This window comes from Azolla caroliniana, unplaced genomic scaffold, assembly GCF_043228905.1.
Source record: "Azolla caroliniana isolate FFs.n. ecotype wild unplaced genomic scaffold, voAzoCaro1.0.p SCAF_8, whole genome shotgun sequence".
In the NCBI taxonomy this organism is placed as follows: Eukaryota; Viridiplantae; Streptophyta; class Polypodiopsida; order Salviniales; family Salviniaceae; genus Azolla; species Azolla caroliniana.
In genome coordinates, this window is record NW_028230443.1 from 2,067,559 (window position 1) to 2,083,472 (window position 15,914).

At 44.9% G+C, this 15,914-nt stretch overlaps 1 protein-coding gene across 1 annotated transcript; it reads left to right on the plus strand.

The window, feature by feature from the left end:
• Nucleotides 1-13,502: 13,502 nt before the first annotated feature.
• Nucleotides 13,503-15,667, plus strand: LOC147860719 (uncharacterized). The gene has a single exon (XM_087323938.1). It carries the CDS (start codon nt 14,095-14,097, stop codon nt 15,268-15,270), a length of 1,176 nt encoding a protein of 391 aa, XP_087180064.1. The 5' UTR covers nt 13,503-14,094; the 3' UTR covers nt 15,271-15,667.
• Nucleotides 15,668-15,914: the final 247 nt, after the last annotated feature.

Genomic DNA, 15,914 nt, shown 5'->3' on the forward strand with positions numbered 1-15,914 from the left:
GGCGCTTCTCTGCTCGCTTCCTTTCCCGGTTGCTGACGCCGGTTATCATACAACCTCCGCTATCGGAGAACCAAAACTTCCTACCTATGGTACACGTGTGGGGTTCTTCCAGGGTGTCCGGACTATCGCGGCCCCACACCTTGATAGCCCTCTCTAAAAATCCTCTCGGCCATCACTACCGAGAGTCTCACGATTGCGCTCGTGGTTCGGTCGTATTGTCAAGAATTGGACGGAGTGACGCCCATCTTGGCTTTTCACTCGCGTGTACGCTGAACCGTTGTTTAGCACCTTGGTCTCCATACGAGCTGCCGTAATGTATGGCTCTCCAAAGATAACTGGGTGTGAGGACGTTACCTGCACAAAAATGTGTTGGTCTCTTTTGCAAGGAATCGACCCTTCGATTCACCTTCGCCTCTCGGCCAGAACCGAGTAATCGCGGATCAATGCAGCAGAAAATAGGAACCAAACGGAGAAACAAAACGCGAACACAAGGATTAACGTGGAAAACCCTAGATGGGAAAAACCACGGGAGTCCAAGACTCCAAACCAACACTATACAAAGAGAAGTATACAGAGGCGAGCTGCAAGGCAACGACCTTGAGCTCGCTGTCCTCGCCACAGGCGGCGGAAATACACAGAGGCGTCGACCTCTTCCTCTCTCTCTCTCTCGCGCGATCTATATCTCTCTCTTCACTCCTCTAGAGTGGAAAAACAGAAAAGTGAATAGCCACATCAAAACTGTTTGCCCTAAGTCATATTTATACACATATGACTTTAGGGCTATTTACAACTATAGCCTCGAGGGCCCTTGGCAAACATATTCGCAGATATGTCCCCGCATCCGGATCTCTCTCCGGGTACATTCGTCATCCGGTACCGAAACCGGGGTCTTCATCATCCGGTTCCGCAACCGAAAACGGGCTCGTTGGCATTCATCTTCGGACATCCGACCATCCCATCCGAAAGGGACCATAATCCCAACAAACTCCCCCTTCACTTCGGTATGGGATGTCTCTCCAATCCTATCCTCTTCCGGCATGCTTCCAGCTTGTCGGGTGTAAGCACCTTGGTCAGCATATCCGACCCGTTCTCGTCCGTGTGGATCTTCGTCAGCACGAACTCCTTGTCTTCTATCCTTTCCCGGATCCAGTGATATCTTCGCTGGATGTGCTTCGTCCGGGAGTGATAGGCCGCGTTCTTCGCAAGGTGGATTGCGCTCTGACTGTCGCAGTAGAGTCGGTACTCCTCCTGTTGGATACCGAGCTCTCTAATGAAGTCCTTCATCCATATCATTTCCTTGCCGGCTTCAACAGCCGCCATGTACTCCGCCTCCGTGGTTGACAGCGCAACCGTCTTCTGCAGCCTCGACTGCCATGAAACAGCTCCACCTGCATACGTCATCACATACCCTGATGTGGACCGGCTGGTATCTGCATCAGCCGACATATCCGAATCGGTGAAGCCGTCGAGTTCGGGCTTACCGGAGCCGAATCGGAGGCACACGTTTGCCGTGCCCTTCAGGTATCGGAGTATCCACTTGGCCGCGTTCCAATGCTCTTTGCCGGGATTGCTCATGTACCGGCTCACCACTCCGACTGCATATCCGATGTCCGGTCTCGTACACACCATGGCGTACATCAAGCTCCCGACGGCTGAGGCATACGACACTTTCATCATATCCTCCTTTTCAGCCTTTGTCCTGGGACTTTGCTTGCTGGACAGCTTGCAGTTTGCCGGGAGGGTCGATCCGACCGGTCTTGCTTCCGACATGTTGAACCGGTGAAGCACCTTCGTCACGTACTTCTCCTGTGACAGCCACAACAGCTTCTTCTTCCGGTCCCGGATGATGTGCATCCCTAGTATTTGTCTCGCCGAACCCAGGTCCTTCATTGAGAAGGTTCGGTGAAGAGCCTTCTTCAGCATCCGTATCTTGACCTGGTCCCGTCCGACGATCAACATGTCGTCCACGTACAGGAGGAGTATTAGGAAGTCTCCTCCTTCGAACTTCTTCACAAACACGCAGTGGTCGGACTGCGTTTTGAGGTACCCTTCGTCGGTCATGAAGGAGTCGAACTTCCGGTACCATTGCCGGGGAGCCTGCTTCAGTCCGTAAAGGCTCTTCTTCAATCGGCATACCAGGTGCTCCTTCCCTTTCTTCTCGAATCCTTCCGGTTGCTGCATGTAGATCTCTTCATCGAGGTCACCGTGAAGGAATGCCGTCTTCACGTCCATCTGTTCTACCTCGAGGTCCATGCTTGCCGCTATGCTCAGCACCGTCCGGATGGAGGTCATCTTCACTACCGGGGCAAATATCTCGTCGAAGTCGACGCCCTTCTTCTGCTGAAACCCCTTCACCACGATCCTGGCTTTGTATCTCGGGGGGTTTCCGGCATCTCCCGGTTTCAGCTTGAACACCCACTTGTTACGCAGTGCCCGTTTTCCTTTCGGCAGCTCCACAAGTTCATATGTGTGGTTCTCATGCAGGGAATCCATCTCGTCCTGCATGGCACTCAACCACCTGCGGCTCTGGGTGTCATGCTTTGCCTCTTCAAAGCTCTCCGGCTCCCCTTCGTCGGTTAGCAGCACGTGCTCTGGATCCGGAAATCTCCGGGGGGCCCTCCTCTCTCTTAGAGGATATCTCCGTTCGGGAGCTTCGGTAACCGGTTCTTCCGATTCTTCTTCTTCATCCGAATCCATTTCGGGATCGGGGCCGGTTCCGGTATCATTTTCATCTTCTTCGGCCGGTTCTGTTTCTTCACCGTCTTCGGCCGGATCCTCGAGTGCTGACCGGTCCCTTGCCGGTCGGGACTGCTCCTCGTAGAGTTGATCCTCACCGGTCGACTTGGAGCTCTTCATCTTCTTCTCCGACTCCCAGTCGGCGAGTGTCTCGTTCTCCATGAAGATGATGTCTCGACTCCTGAATATCTTCTTGTCGACCGGGTCCCATACTCGGTAGCCGAACTCGTCGTCGCCGTAACCGAGGAATATGCATGGCCGGGTCTTTGGATCTAGCTTTCCTCTCTGATCCTTTGCCACATGCACGTATGCGAGACACCCGAACACCTTCAGATGCCGGTAGGATACTTCCTTACCGGTCCACACTCTCTGCGGCGTGTCTCCGTCCAAAGGTGCTGAGGGTGATCGGTTTATCACATATGTCGCTGTCGACATTGCCTCAGCCCAAAACCCCTTGGGTAATTTCGCATGCGCCAGCATACTCCGGACCCTCTCCATTATGGTCCGGTTCATCCTCTCGGCCAGCCCGTTCAGTTCCGGCGTCTTCGGCACAGTAAACTCGAGCCGGATTCCCTTCGAGCGACAGTACTCCTGGAACTGTCCCCGGTATTCCCCTCCGTTATCCGCTCGTATCGCTTTCAGCTTCTTGCCGGATTCCCTTTCCACTCTCGCGTGGAGTTCTTTGAAGACGGACAACACTTGGTCCTTTGTCTTCATCGGTGCCGTCCACAGTCTTCGGCTATGATCATCTATGAATGTTACGAAGTACTGGGCTCCGCCATGTGACTTCGTTTCTACCTGACACACATCGGTGTGCACCAACTCCAATGGTGCTCCACGTCTCGTTGGTGGCCTTGAGTGGAAGGAGGTTCGGTTCTGCTTACCAGCCAGGCAATCGGTGCACTTCTCCAGGTGCACATGCTTCACTGGAATAAGGTTGTCTTCTGCAAGCCTCTTCATCCCCTTCTCACTCATGTGACACAGTCTTTTGTGCCACAGCTCACCGGCAGTGTCGGCTGCCACATTCAGCTCTTCCGGACATAACCGGGCATTCATCAGGTACAGTGTGTTGTCTTTCCGGGCCCGAGCCACTATCAGGCTCCCCTTGCTGAACTTCATCACGCCGTTCCGGATGCTACCTGTGTAGCCTTCATCGTCTAGCCTCCCGGCCGAAATCAGGTTCAATCGAACCTCCGGAACGTGTCGGACATCCTTCAGCAGCATTTTGCATCCGGTCGGGGTTGTCAACCACACGTCTCCTATGCCGGCAATCCGGCACGTACCTTCATTTCCCATCCGAACACAGCCATGCTCACCGGCTGTGTAGGATGAGAAGTATCTTCTCTCCGGGGTCAGGTGGAACGATGCTCCGGAATCGACCACCCAGGTCGTCTCATCGCCGGCAATGTTTAGTTCACCTTCTTCGGTGATGACCATGATTTCTTCCTCACTTGCCGCGAGTGCCGTCGTTCCTTTCCTGTCCTGCCCTCGCCGATCCGAACCTCTCCGGTCCGTGGCTCCCCGGTATGCACCGTTTCTCTCCGGTGACTTCTTCGAATCGGTGTCGTCGGCTCCGTTGTCTTTTCGGTAATGCCGACAATTCTTTCGGAAGTGCCCCGGCTTCCCACAGTGGAAGCATGTGGGCCTTCCTCTTGACTGCGACCGGGTCCCCGACTTCTCCCGTCTTTGCGGACTCCGGTTCCATTGTCTTCCCCGATCCGATTCGGTAAGCAGCGCCTTCGGGTCGGAGGCCGGTTCTTTATCTCTCCGACGCGCTTCTTCATTCAGAATACTCGTCTTTACCGTTTGCAAGGACAAGTTATCTTCTGTGCAGGAGGTGCTGAGAGTCACCACCAAGTTCTCCCAGCTTTCCGGCAATGTACACATCAGGATGATGGCTTGCATTGCATCCTCCAACGGGAACTTGATCGCCGCAAGCTGATTCACGAATCCCATGAACGTGCTTACGTGTTCCACCATACTCTCGCCGTCTCGATACTTGAGGTTCACTATCTTCCTCATCAGGGAGGTCCGGTTCAACGCATTCTTCCTCTCGTAGAGGCCCGACAGCTTCTTCCACATCTCATATGCGTTGGTGTCGTTCGCCACATGTTGTAGGACGCTTACATCGACATATTGTCGGATCGTCGCTACGGCTTTCCGGTTCAGGAGCTTCCACTCCGACTCAAGTACCCCTTTCGGTATTTCCGACCTGTCAATCGGTTCGTACAGGTCCCGAACAATCAGAAGATCCTCCATCTTGATCTTCCAGTCGGCGTAATTCTGTGCATTCAGCACCATCATCCCCGGCTGCCCGCTGCCGCCGCCTTCCATTTTCTGCTGCAGTTCGCTCTGATACCAGTTTGCAAGGAATCGACCCTTCGATTCACCTTCGCCTCTCGGCCAGAACCGAGTAATCGCGGATCAATGCAGCAGAAAATAGGAACCAAACGGAGAAACAAAACGCGAACACAAGGATTAACGTGGAAAACCCTAGATGGGAAAAACCACGGGAGTCCAAGACTCCAAACCAACACTATACAAAGAGAAGTATACAGAGGCGAGCTGCAAGGCAACGACCTTGAGCTCGCTGTCCTCGCCACAGGCGGCGGAAATACACAGAGGCGTCGACCTCTTCCTCTCTCTCTCTCTCTCGCGCGATCTATATCTCTCTCTTCACTCCTCTAGAGTGGAAAAACAGAAAAGTGAATAGCCACATCAAAACTGTTTGCCCTAAGTCATATTTATACACATATGACTTTAGGGCTATTTACAACTATAGCCTCGAGGGCCCTTGGCAAACATATTCGCAGATATGTTCCCGCATCCGGATCTCTCTCCGGGTACATTCGTCATCCGGTACCGAAACCGGGGTCTTCATCATCCGGTTCCGCAACCGAAAACGGGCTCGTTGGCATTCATCTTCGGACATCCGACCATCCCATCCGAAAGGGACCATAATCCCAACAGGATGGAACCGGCGACGGGACCAACGACGCAACCAATCAGGCGGAGACTGGGCGGATTGGATGGGCGACGATCGAGATGGACGGATGATAGGATCATGCAGCGAATTAAAGTAAAGTAAAGTAAAGTGAAGGTGATGTGGACGCATGTAACTGAAGTTAGAGGGCATGCATAAAGTAAAGGTCATGTGGAAGGCATGCAAAAGAAAGGTGGAGGCCATGCAACTAAAGTAAACGCCACGTGGGACGCATGCAATGGAACTGGAGATGCAAACTGAAGTTCCTTCATGGAAGTGTATTTGCGGGAACAAAACTATGAATCCTAATTTTCTTAGGGGGACCATCCATCAATCAAAGATATGATCCAAAAACCCAAAATTTCCTATAGAATCCAAAAACCCTAAATTTCCTATTGAATTCAAAAACCCTAAATTTCCTATCGAATCCAAAAACCCTAAATTTCCTATCGAATCCAAAGACCCTAATTTTCGGATCAAAGCCATATCTCTCATATAACCCTAATTTTCCATACGGAAGCTATATCTTTCAAAAGCCCTAAATTTCTTATCTAAGCCATATCTTGGAAAACCCTAACCCTATTTTTCTTTCTTATCGAAGCCTCATAATTCCTTAACTTTTATAATCCCAATCTTGGGATTGGTTGTAATCTTTCTTTTCCTTTGGTAATGAAAAATATTAAAATTTCTGATTTTCGTTAATTCTTAATACGTAACATACGAATTTGATATCCTCTGGTCGGAGGCCTCGAGGTCCTACCTCAAGTTCACGTATCCTTGTCGTATTTTCGCGACATCGTGCGTTTCTTCTACCCGTGCTTGGTATTGATCGACCACGTTCCCTTTTTGTAGAAGTCCATCGACATCAGATTAATCTTTGATCCGTGGTTGATCAATGCTATGAACGAATCCTTCACGTCTCCAATCAGGACCGGCGTCTCCGTCGATGCTCTTGCCCAATGTGGCCTCATGTACTAGCTATCTGAGTGCTCTCTTCTACCACTACATCATCTATTGCCACTGCGCTTACATCAATGGGTTTCACGCTCTCTCCCTCTATCAAGAGTCGCTTCCTCTTCACGAGGTCGATAAACATATCGTGGAATTCTTTCTTAGCTATCCCTAGAACTTCCCTGAAGGTTAACTCCACGTAGCTGTCGAGGATTCTCTCCTCCAGGACTTTTTGCAAGTCTGTCGATTGATTAATCTATGAGTTTAGCCAAAAGCTCGGGAGCTTTGCCTTTCCCCTTTCTCCTTCCGGGTCGGCCGGATCGCCCTCGCCTATTTTCTTCCTGTTCTGAGTATCATAGCTTCCTGAGGGGCTTGCCCCTCTGCCCTTTTCCGACTTGTCTCTTGTCGAGTAGAACCTCGTAGTTCTAGCATAGTTCATCCACGAAGTCGGTCCTCTCTTCCACCGGATCGTCCCATCCGGTAACCTCCCGGACTTGCTGCTACACACAAAGGACTTCTTCTCAGAGAAGCCTTCTAGTACGACTAGCTAGAATCCAACGTTGTTCCTCGCTCCTACATTTTTATTGCCACCTACCCGTATGTTGGCCAATGCCGAGTAGTGGACGACCTCGACATGTCGTGCCTCCGCTTCCTCAATTATCCTCTTCATGCCACTTCGTCCGATGTTCATCTTTATGGTTTGCAGCTCGGCTTGGGAGGGACCATTGGGGTCACGAACTAGGGAGGAAGGAAACATGAGGCTAACCTTGGGTTCCTTGTGTGGTGGGCCAGGCCGGTCCCTCCCACAACCCCTATCAACACTTTGTAATCGTGCCAGATGCAATTAGATAGAGGGAGAAAAGGGGAACACATTCATGCAGATACAATCCAATAAAGAGAGAGAGGATGACAAAAACAGATGACGCAAATTCAATCACAACACGCTTTGACTAGAGTAAAGACAGAACCTAAACACAACTTATTACAATCGTGGCATCGAGCCGGCGAACATCAATCAATACACAATGAATATCCAAAAGCAACCCTCCAATCGGGGAGCTCTTGGCCTCATGACACTAGAAACCCTAAGAGCATTGTCAGGGAGGATTTCGGCCATAGGGAGAAATCTTGTCGACCACGTGTGAACGAGGATGTGCACATTTGCACATGAAAGGTCCTTTGTGTAAAAACATGTAAATAAAGAAAGTATTAAACAAGTACAATACAACATAGTAATTAGGTACTTTTGTGATCTCATGAAATGAGGGGAATAATAGGACATGATGGAAGGAAATCATGGGAAAATCCTTGACAGAAACGGTTGTCATACCGATGTAACGACCTCTCCTTGTGATATAAAAAGGGGGGAAGAAGACTCAGAGGGGAGCCATCGTTTTGGAGGGGAAGGTGTTGTCGTTTCAGGATCTTGAGCATTGTTGTAAAAATTCATCACTATGTGCGGATCGTGAGGCGGAACCGCCGGGGTCCTCGATCGGAAGGAATCGAAGTTTGTACTAGCTTTAGCGAGAAAGTATTTAAGATGATATAAAAAGGGGGGAAGAAGACTCAGAGGGGAGCCATCATTTTGGAGGGGATGTTGTTGTCATTTCAGGATCTTGAGTGTTGTCGTAAAACTTCATCACTATGTGCGGATCGTGAGGTGGAACCGCCGGGGTCCTCGATCAGAAGGAATCGAAGTTTGTACTAGCTTTAGCGAGAAAGTATTTAAGATAGATTGAGATAGATATTGAACCCTTGACTTTAGATTTGAGAGACAAGATACATCACCAATTGGATAACGAATTTTCTCTTTATTAATTTCTTGATTAGTATATAGCTTGCTTGATACCCTTTTGTTTTTCCTCCCCTCTTTTATAGATTCCCCCATGCATATGATGCATGTGAGGGTACAAGACATGCATACAATGCATGTTTGCCATTCGGTGCTCATGCATTACATGTGACACATGACAACCGTATAAGAATTTACATGTAAAAGTGCAATGATGAAAACATAACTTTTAAATACATGACTTGGCTTAGTGGTAAGCCTATTGGCTCTTATCTTTGAGGTGCAAGGCTCAAATTCTTAGTTGCACCCCTTTTTATACAAAGTTTTACTAAGCTTTAGTCTTGTATTTACAAATGTTTAACCGAAAATCTTCACAACAACGTACGTTGCGACCGAACCGTGACAGAGTCGTGCGTCCGTCGCGACCAAGCGCAACAGAGAGCCGTGCGAACCGCAACCATTCCAAGCAATTCATCCACATCTATCTATCCAAACAATGTGGTTTGAATCAATTTAACCATTCTATGCTCTATACATAAAGATATAAAACAAAAAGTTTTGGATCTGGTTATATAATATAGGATCCAGATATGTCCTATCTATGTGGGATATCTCACAATTTTTTTTTCCTCTTCTTCTTAAACTTCACACTCACATAACTTGATATTTAGTTGTCTGTTTCATATGTAGTAAAATGCGCTCAGAAGCTCTTGAAGGCATCTATCTTTTCGTACCAAGATATTAAAAACTAATCTAAAATAATACCTTCTGACTATTGTTTCATATCGTTTGTGAAGAACCACACTTGATTTTGTATGTTCCTCGCAATTTTCACACAGATGCTGAAAATCTTCACAACAACGTTGTCAGTTTTTTTATCTGTGCTGGTTCGAATAGATAGGTGTGAGGCCTCTGTTCGCGTAGGAAGCCCATGTGCGCCCAACCAGAGGCTCACCAGTCGGTGTGTTTTGTTGAGCTCGAACCTCGGTTTCACGACCCTTAGGCCATTCTTTGTATTTTTTTCTATTTTAATGATTATTTGGTGTTGTTGTACCCGGATACTCCTCTTGTGATCTCTGTTTCATGCTCTCTGAGTTGGGTCAGTATTCACATCTTGATTGTGGTGTCCAGGAGCGTGTCGCTCTGCGTTATCTTTTGTGATTCGGAGCCCGTGTGCTCAACCTCCGATATCCACTGCTATTGTTGGATCGGACACGGTTCCCTAAGCCCGTGCAATCATTATCCGACCTCTAGTGACCAAGCTGAACAACCACTATAAGCTTAGCAGACTCTCTCTCTCTCTCTCTCTCTCTCCGCTCCCTATTATAAGACCCCCATGGTCCCGCTGATCAGACATGTACTCGCGGATATCTGCGACAGCGTACGAGCTCGTGAAAAACCCTCAGAATAAAGAACCTGTTGAACCCCCCCAAAACCCTAAAGTCCCCTCCTTGCCGATCTCAGTCCTCCCGTTTTATAGTTTTCAAGGGAAGGGAACATCATTACAACATTATGGAATTTCCTACTTGCACTTGCTACTTACCTTTATATTTAAACTTGGGTTACCTTATCTTTCCTAATGTTTGTACATAAATCCCTTTTATGTGTGTGCACATGTGCATGTACCCATTTTTCCCGCCTCTGGTGAAATTTCTCATTGTTGTTGGAAATCTTCACGACATCGTATTAAGGAGTGATTGCCCTTTTGCATTTTCGAAGCAAAAAGGGAATAAAAGAATTTAATGCAAAAAGAGGAGAACATGGCTTCTTTGGGGCACCCATTTTTTAAGGGTACCATTCTAGCCGCTCAAGTTTTTGGGTTTCAAGGATGTGCTCATAGTTTTGCCTATGTTCTTCTTCTTCCTATTTTTTTTAGCTCCTCCACTTACTTTGGATTTAAAGGTTTTCTTCTTCTTTTGAACATACACTGAGAGTTTGGGTTTTATTTTCTCTCTTCTTCGTGAGTATTAGGGTTCTAACTTCTTAGTTCCTCTTCTTCTTCCTCCTCTTCTCAAGTGTACCTTGAGACCAATTCTCTACCGAGCGTCATTAGGTGTTGGTGGCTTCAAAGAAAAGGGTTCGACTAACTCACTTACCGACCACGTGAAAGGTGGACAAAGTGGGTCGAGAAAACTAACACCATTACCTTATCAACAAATTCCACATTTTGATTAAGTTCCAACTCTAACATTAAAATCTCCCACAAACAACACTTTTCCAATATTCTTATATATAAGAATGTAGCCATCAATATTAGGTATACACTTGGTTTCATGTTCCCAAGTTTTGATAAAAATAATAATATCTACATATCATAAGCTACATCACTCATATTTATTCCATGGATATCCTCTACAATTCCAAAACATGATTTTGAATTTTGAGGCAGTTCCATAGGTCATCACTTGCTATGCATTTTGAGTTCCTTTTCTAGTTGTACAGTTTTACCTTTTTCATTCTTTTTAGAGAGAGAGAGAACAATAGAGAGACTTGAGAAGTGAACTTATTATGTAGTCTCATGACTAACAAATGGTTTTGTTCATGCTAGACCTTTATTAAGATTAGATAGATGTGTACCCTTTTTAGGGCAAGGTTGGTGACGGGAGGGTGCCAACCAATTCTCCTTTAAATGTACCAACGAACTACCAAGTTCCTACTAGCGGACTCCCTTAATGACTCTTAATCTTACCCCTTCGTGAAATCACTTAAGATAATATTATGCTTATAGACTTAACACTTTAAATAGAAAGCCCTTGAAAATAAAAAGTATCAAGGCAACATTAAGAAATCACAAACGAAATATTCTAAAACAAGCGTGTACATTTCTAGCGGTATTTATCGTTTCATATGAAAAAGGGCATATTTTAAATTTTGGGTTTAGTTTCCAAATTTCATGATAGTTGGTCTTTCCATTGATGACCATAACATACTTGCATGTTTTATTTCCATGATAGAGATATCTCATTGTTTTAATGGAGAATCTAAATATTAACTCGCTTGACCATGTGCTAGCCACCTAAACTTCCAATGACTTTATTTTATGTGTATGTGTATGACAATAATTCATGTTGGGTAAGAATATCATCCTCTTTTCCTTTTACCATCATTTCTTAAAGCGTTGATGAATCCACTCGTTTTCTAAGCTTGAACATTTCAAACGGAATGTAATTTCATAAAAGTACATCAATAACTGAATATTAAAGTTGCTTTAATAAAGACATTGGTTGTTTGTCATGACATATGAAAGCATGATGCAATCATAAACACATGCAATACAAACTCATACAAGATAAATATCAAAGTTAATCATGTGATGACTTATGTTATCTATCTCAAGGCAACAAAGAAACTAATTATATTTATGTTGAGGTTTAGAACCTAAACCTTTGGATGTTATAAGAGAATTATGTGAGTTTGGAAAAACGATCAATCCACACTAGGATAGAACCAATATTACCCTTGGTATGTATGAGGAATAATATTGATATTTCCACTACATGTAATTGTGCATATAGTAGGCATTTAACACAATGCTCTATTTCATCATCATAAATTTGAGTGCTCGATAGACTACAATGGTCAGTCCATTACAAACACATTTAAGGTGTGGCATTTTTCTTATTTGATATTTTTGACATATGCCGTTCTAGCATAATGAAGAAAGTCCAATGGGCATTGGGAAAGCCTATTGTGTGCCTTTCTTTTATTGCCCATCGTTATCATTCATTTGGAAAGGGTCCATAGAAATTGCAGTCATTGTTGACTTCTAGTAATCAATCATATTGGTATTACAAGGCATGGTGTTGGAACTTAAAACCACAATATTCTTATGGTCTGAAATTGGAGGAAAAATTAGACAATAGCATTGGCAATCCTTTATAACATTATAATTGGCATACTAATGTATGAATGGTTCATTATTATAGGGTTGACAAATATTCTAGGAATGCTCATGGTCTTGTCACGTGCCATTATAAGCACACTTACAATGAACCTTTCCTCCCACAAGAGACGATTTATATTTTTGTATACTAACTGCAGTAGCGATATATTACCATGCACCTCATGCTAAATCCTCCAACAAAGAAGATAATGACATCAAGATGCCACATATTTCTGATAGAGCATTGATTGATGACTCATGACTCATTGATTGCGGAAGGCAACATGAGTTTTGCTGATTTTTTTGTTGGTTTTTGAGTTGTTCCTCCGTGTTGTATATATTGATCCCACTAAGGTTAGTCTTTGTGGAACTTCGTGTTGAACTTTGTTGTATTTTGTTCGCTAACTAATGTGAAGTAGGGTTGTTTTGTGAAAAAAGAAGAAAAAGAAGTGACTCTTGATGCTCTAGAATTTTATTAATAAATGTTGGAATTGGAACTCAAGAGTTGGAAAAAGAAGAGAGAAGTGTATGTAAAAATAAGGTTAAAATTGAAAAAGTGGGTAAAGCTTAATCAAAAGTGATCAAAGGTGGGGATTGACAATAGAGCGCGATAGTTATATTTAACAAACTTCTGCAAGATAAAACATGCATTGTCAATCAGTCGCCTTCTTTGTGTCAAACACTCCATCTCGTATCGAAGAGGGTGTGAGCTAAGACATAAGGAAGCGAACCATGGACAAAAGGAACAAACAAATCTTTGTAGTTCCCAAATTCTACGGAGGGACTACAAAGATTTAGTGGAAACTTCATCGCAAGCACCTCCGTAGAATTTGTTCTACCGAAACTTCATCTAGTAATTTGGTAGAATGGGAGGACCGAGGTGCCACAAGTGACAATAGAGAAAAAAGAAACACATCGCACGGATAGGTTTTGTAATCTAATAGATTCGAAGATGCCAAAAGCAATACAATTGTAGTCTGTGATTCACCCTACCCGACCCGACCTGCGTAAGTGCCTTGTACGATTTGTTTCGCACAACTAAAAGTATCGGTTTTATGCGATGATGATAAAAGGCGAATCGAAAAAAATACATATATAGATAAAGGTGTTCCGCGTGCATCTTTGTGAAGTGCAGTTCTGTGGTTTCCTTTGGAATTGAAGGGCTCTCTAGTTGGACAAGAAGAAAAAGAATTTCTCACACCAACAAAAAGCAAAGCAAAGAGATTAATGAGTCAAAGAGACAAGTCTTCTCTTCTTCATCATCATCATCTTCTTCTTCTTCTTCTTCTTCTTCTTCTCTTTTTGACCTTTTAAATCACTCACTCACTTTCTAACAAAGAAAACAGGGGAGAACAGAGTAAAAACAGAGGAAAACAGAGGAGAGAATTCCCCTGTTCTAAACACAGGCTCCATGGAAGCTCCAAGATTTCACAATCTTCTATAACACACCCTCAAATTCTTTCCCCAAATTCCACGGAGTCAGCTTCCGTAGAAGAAATCAACCCTAATTTTGCTTCCTTCCAAATTCTTCATTCAGTTTCAATTAGAACCCTGGTTTCCGATTTCCGGAGCGACCTTCCATCGAAACCCTAAATTTCAAATCCTTCCATTTCTCAGGCAAGCCATCACGTCAAAACTGCGATAAATATTCAGTAAAAACCTTACAAGAAGCCCTAATTTCCGATTCAGGATACTGTTTTAGAAGAAAGGGAACCCCCCTTTATTATCCAATTAAGAGATATACCACAAATGGCTTCTTCGTTTCCATTTTCTCCTCCAGCAATCTCTGAGGATGCCCCTACTTCTGTAATTCTGGGCAATAAGATCATGATCGCGGCCATAATCACACTGTTCAGTGTGATCTGCTTCATTTTACTGCTCCATCTCTATGTGAGGTGGCTATGGTGGAGGATCCCTGTTTCGCATAGGCAGTATTACTATGGGAGGAGGAGCTTGGATGAGGATTTGAACCATGGTGGGTCACCATGTGACAACACAGGTGGGCTTGAGAAGGAGACTATAGAAAACCTTCCTACTTTTACATACACCAAACATAAGAACAAGGTTTGGTTAGGCCAACAAGAAGAGAAAGGAAATGATGAAGAAAGTGAGGGCTTAGATGTGGTTAATGAATGTGCAGTTTGTATCTCTGAGTTCCAGGAGAATGAGCAAGGAAGGATGTTGCCTCCTTGTGGCCATAGCTTTCACACCGAGTGTATCGATATGTGGCTTTACTCTCACTCCACATGTCCGCTCTGCCGCACGTTGGTAACTGTGGTCTCGCCCACTCCTCCGGCACAAGTCTTGGTTGTCCATGAACACGGAGTCCATCCAGAGGAAGAATCACATGGTATCGATATGCCCACGAATTTCGCCTTCTGGGCCCCTCCCCTTGTTCCCGATCGCCTTGCCCCACCTCGGACACTTCCATCTCTTGTATCCCCTTTGAGTACCACCACACCATGGCCATCACAGTTATCGCCTAGGGTCACCACATCATGCCCATCTTCGTTATCACCGAGTACTACCACGGCATGGTCATCGTCGTTTTCACATGGTGTAATCCCATCGGGGTTATCATATGGTGTTGCAACATCACGATCATTCCAATCTTCTCGGCCTCCACCCATAGCTAGGAGATCTTTATCTCACATTAGGATCGATGTCCCGTCAAGTCCCCAATCAATCTCCGTTTCAAGTTGCCAATCTCCTCGCTCGGAGCAAGGAGCCTCACCCCACCCCATTCGGTCCCCTATTCGATCCCCCAGAATCCGAATGGCCATCAAGAGAATGCTAAGTGGGCAACCGAGTAGGGAGAAAGATGTTTGTGGGTGTAGTCATGATCATGAGCAAGGGCTTGAAAACATGGCAATGAAAGATCAAACATCAACGTCACAAGACTACGCTACTCTTCACAACGACTAACTTTGCCCTTCATTATGTGACAATATATTCTTGATTCCATCATGCTCTTATTGAACTCTTTACAAGAAGGAATTGGCCCTCGAGAATGAATTAAACTTTATTCCGTATGTTTTCATGGATGAAAGCAAACATACTTAGCGAGAAACATTTTCTACAACAACAAAGCAACTAGTCATAATTTGTGTGCAAGCTAACAAAGTTTGATTATCGTACATTCCTTGAAGACCATTTTGTGCTTAAGTTGTCTTAAGAAGGAAATTTGCAATATCATCTTCCAAGTGCTATACATGTACTCAATAAGCAACCCTTGTTGGGAATTTGTATACATAATGGTTCATAAACATACTCACTAATTGTAACTTCAAAGATTAATTAACTTGGTTTTCATCAATACAAAGCCAATCAGTTTCAAACAATGCATTTCAATGTTGAGTTCATGTAATTATCAAAATGTTATGGAAAATACTATGTTCCTATGTAGTGATGCATATTCCCTAGTTCGATGAAATATGTTACCAATGATTATTCATATGGTTATTGTTGGATCTTGTAGGAAACACAAAAAAAGCTCAAACTTGTTCCCTTCTCTTGTACTACTTCAATTGTTGTAAGGAAAGGAACAACCATCATTTTGTCTTCATCAC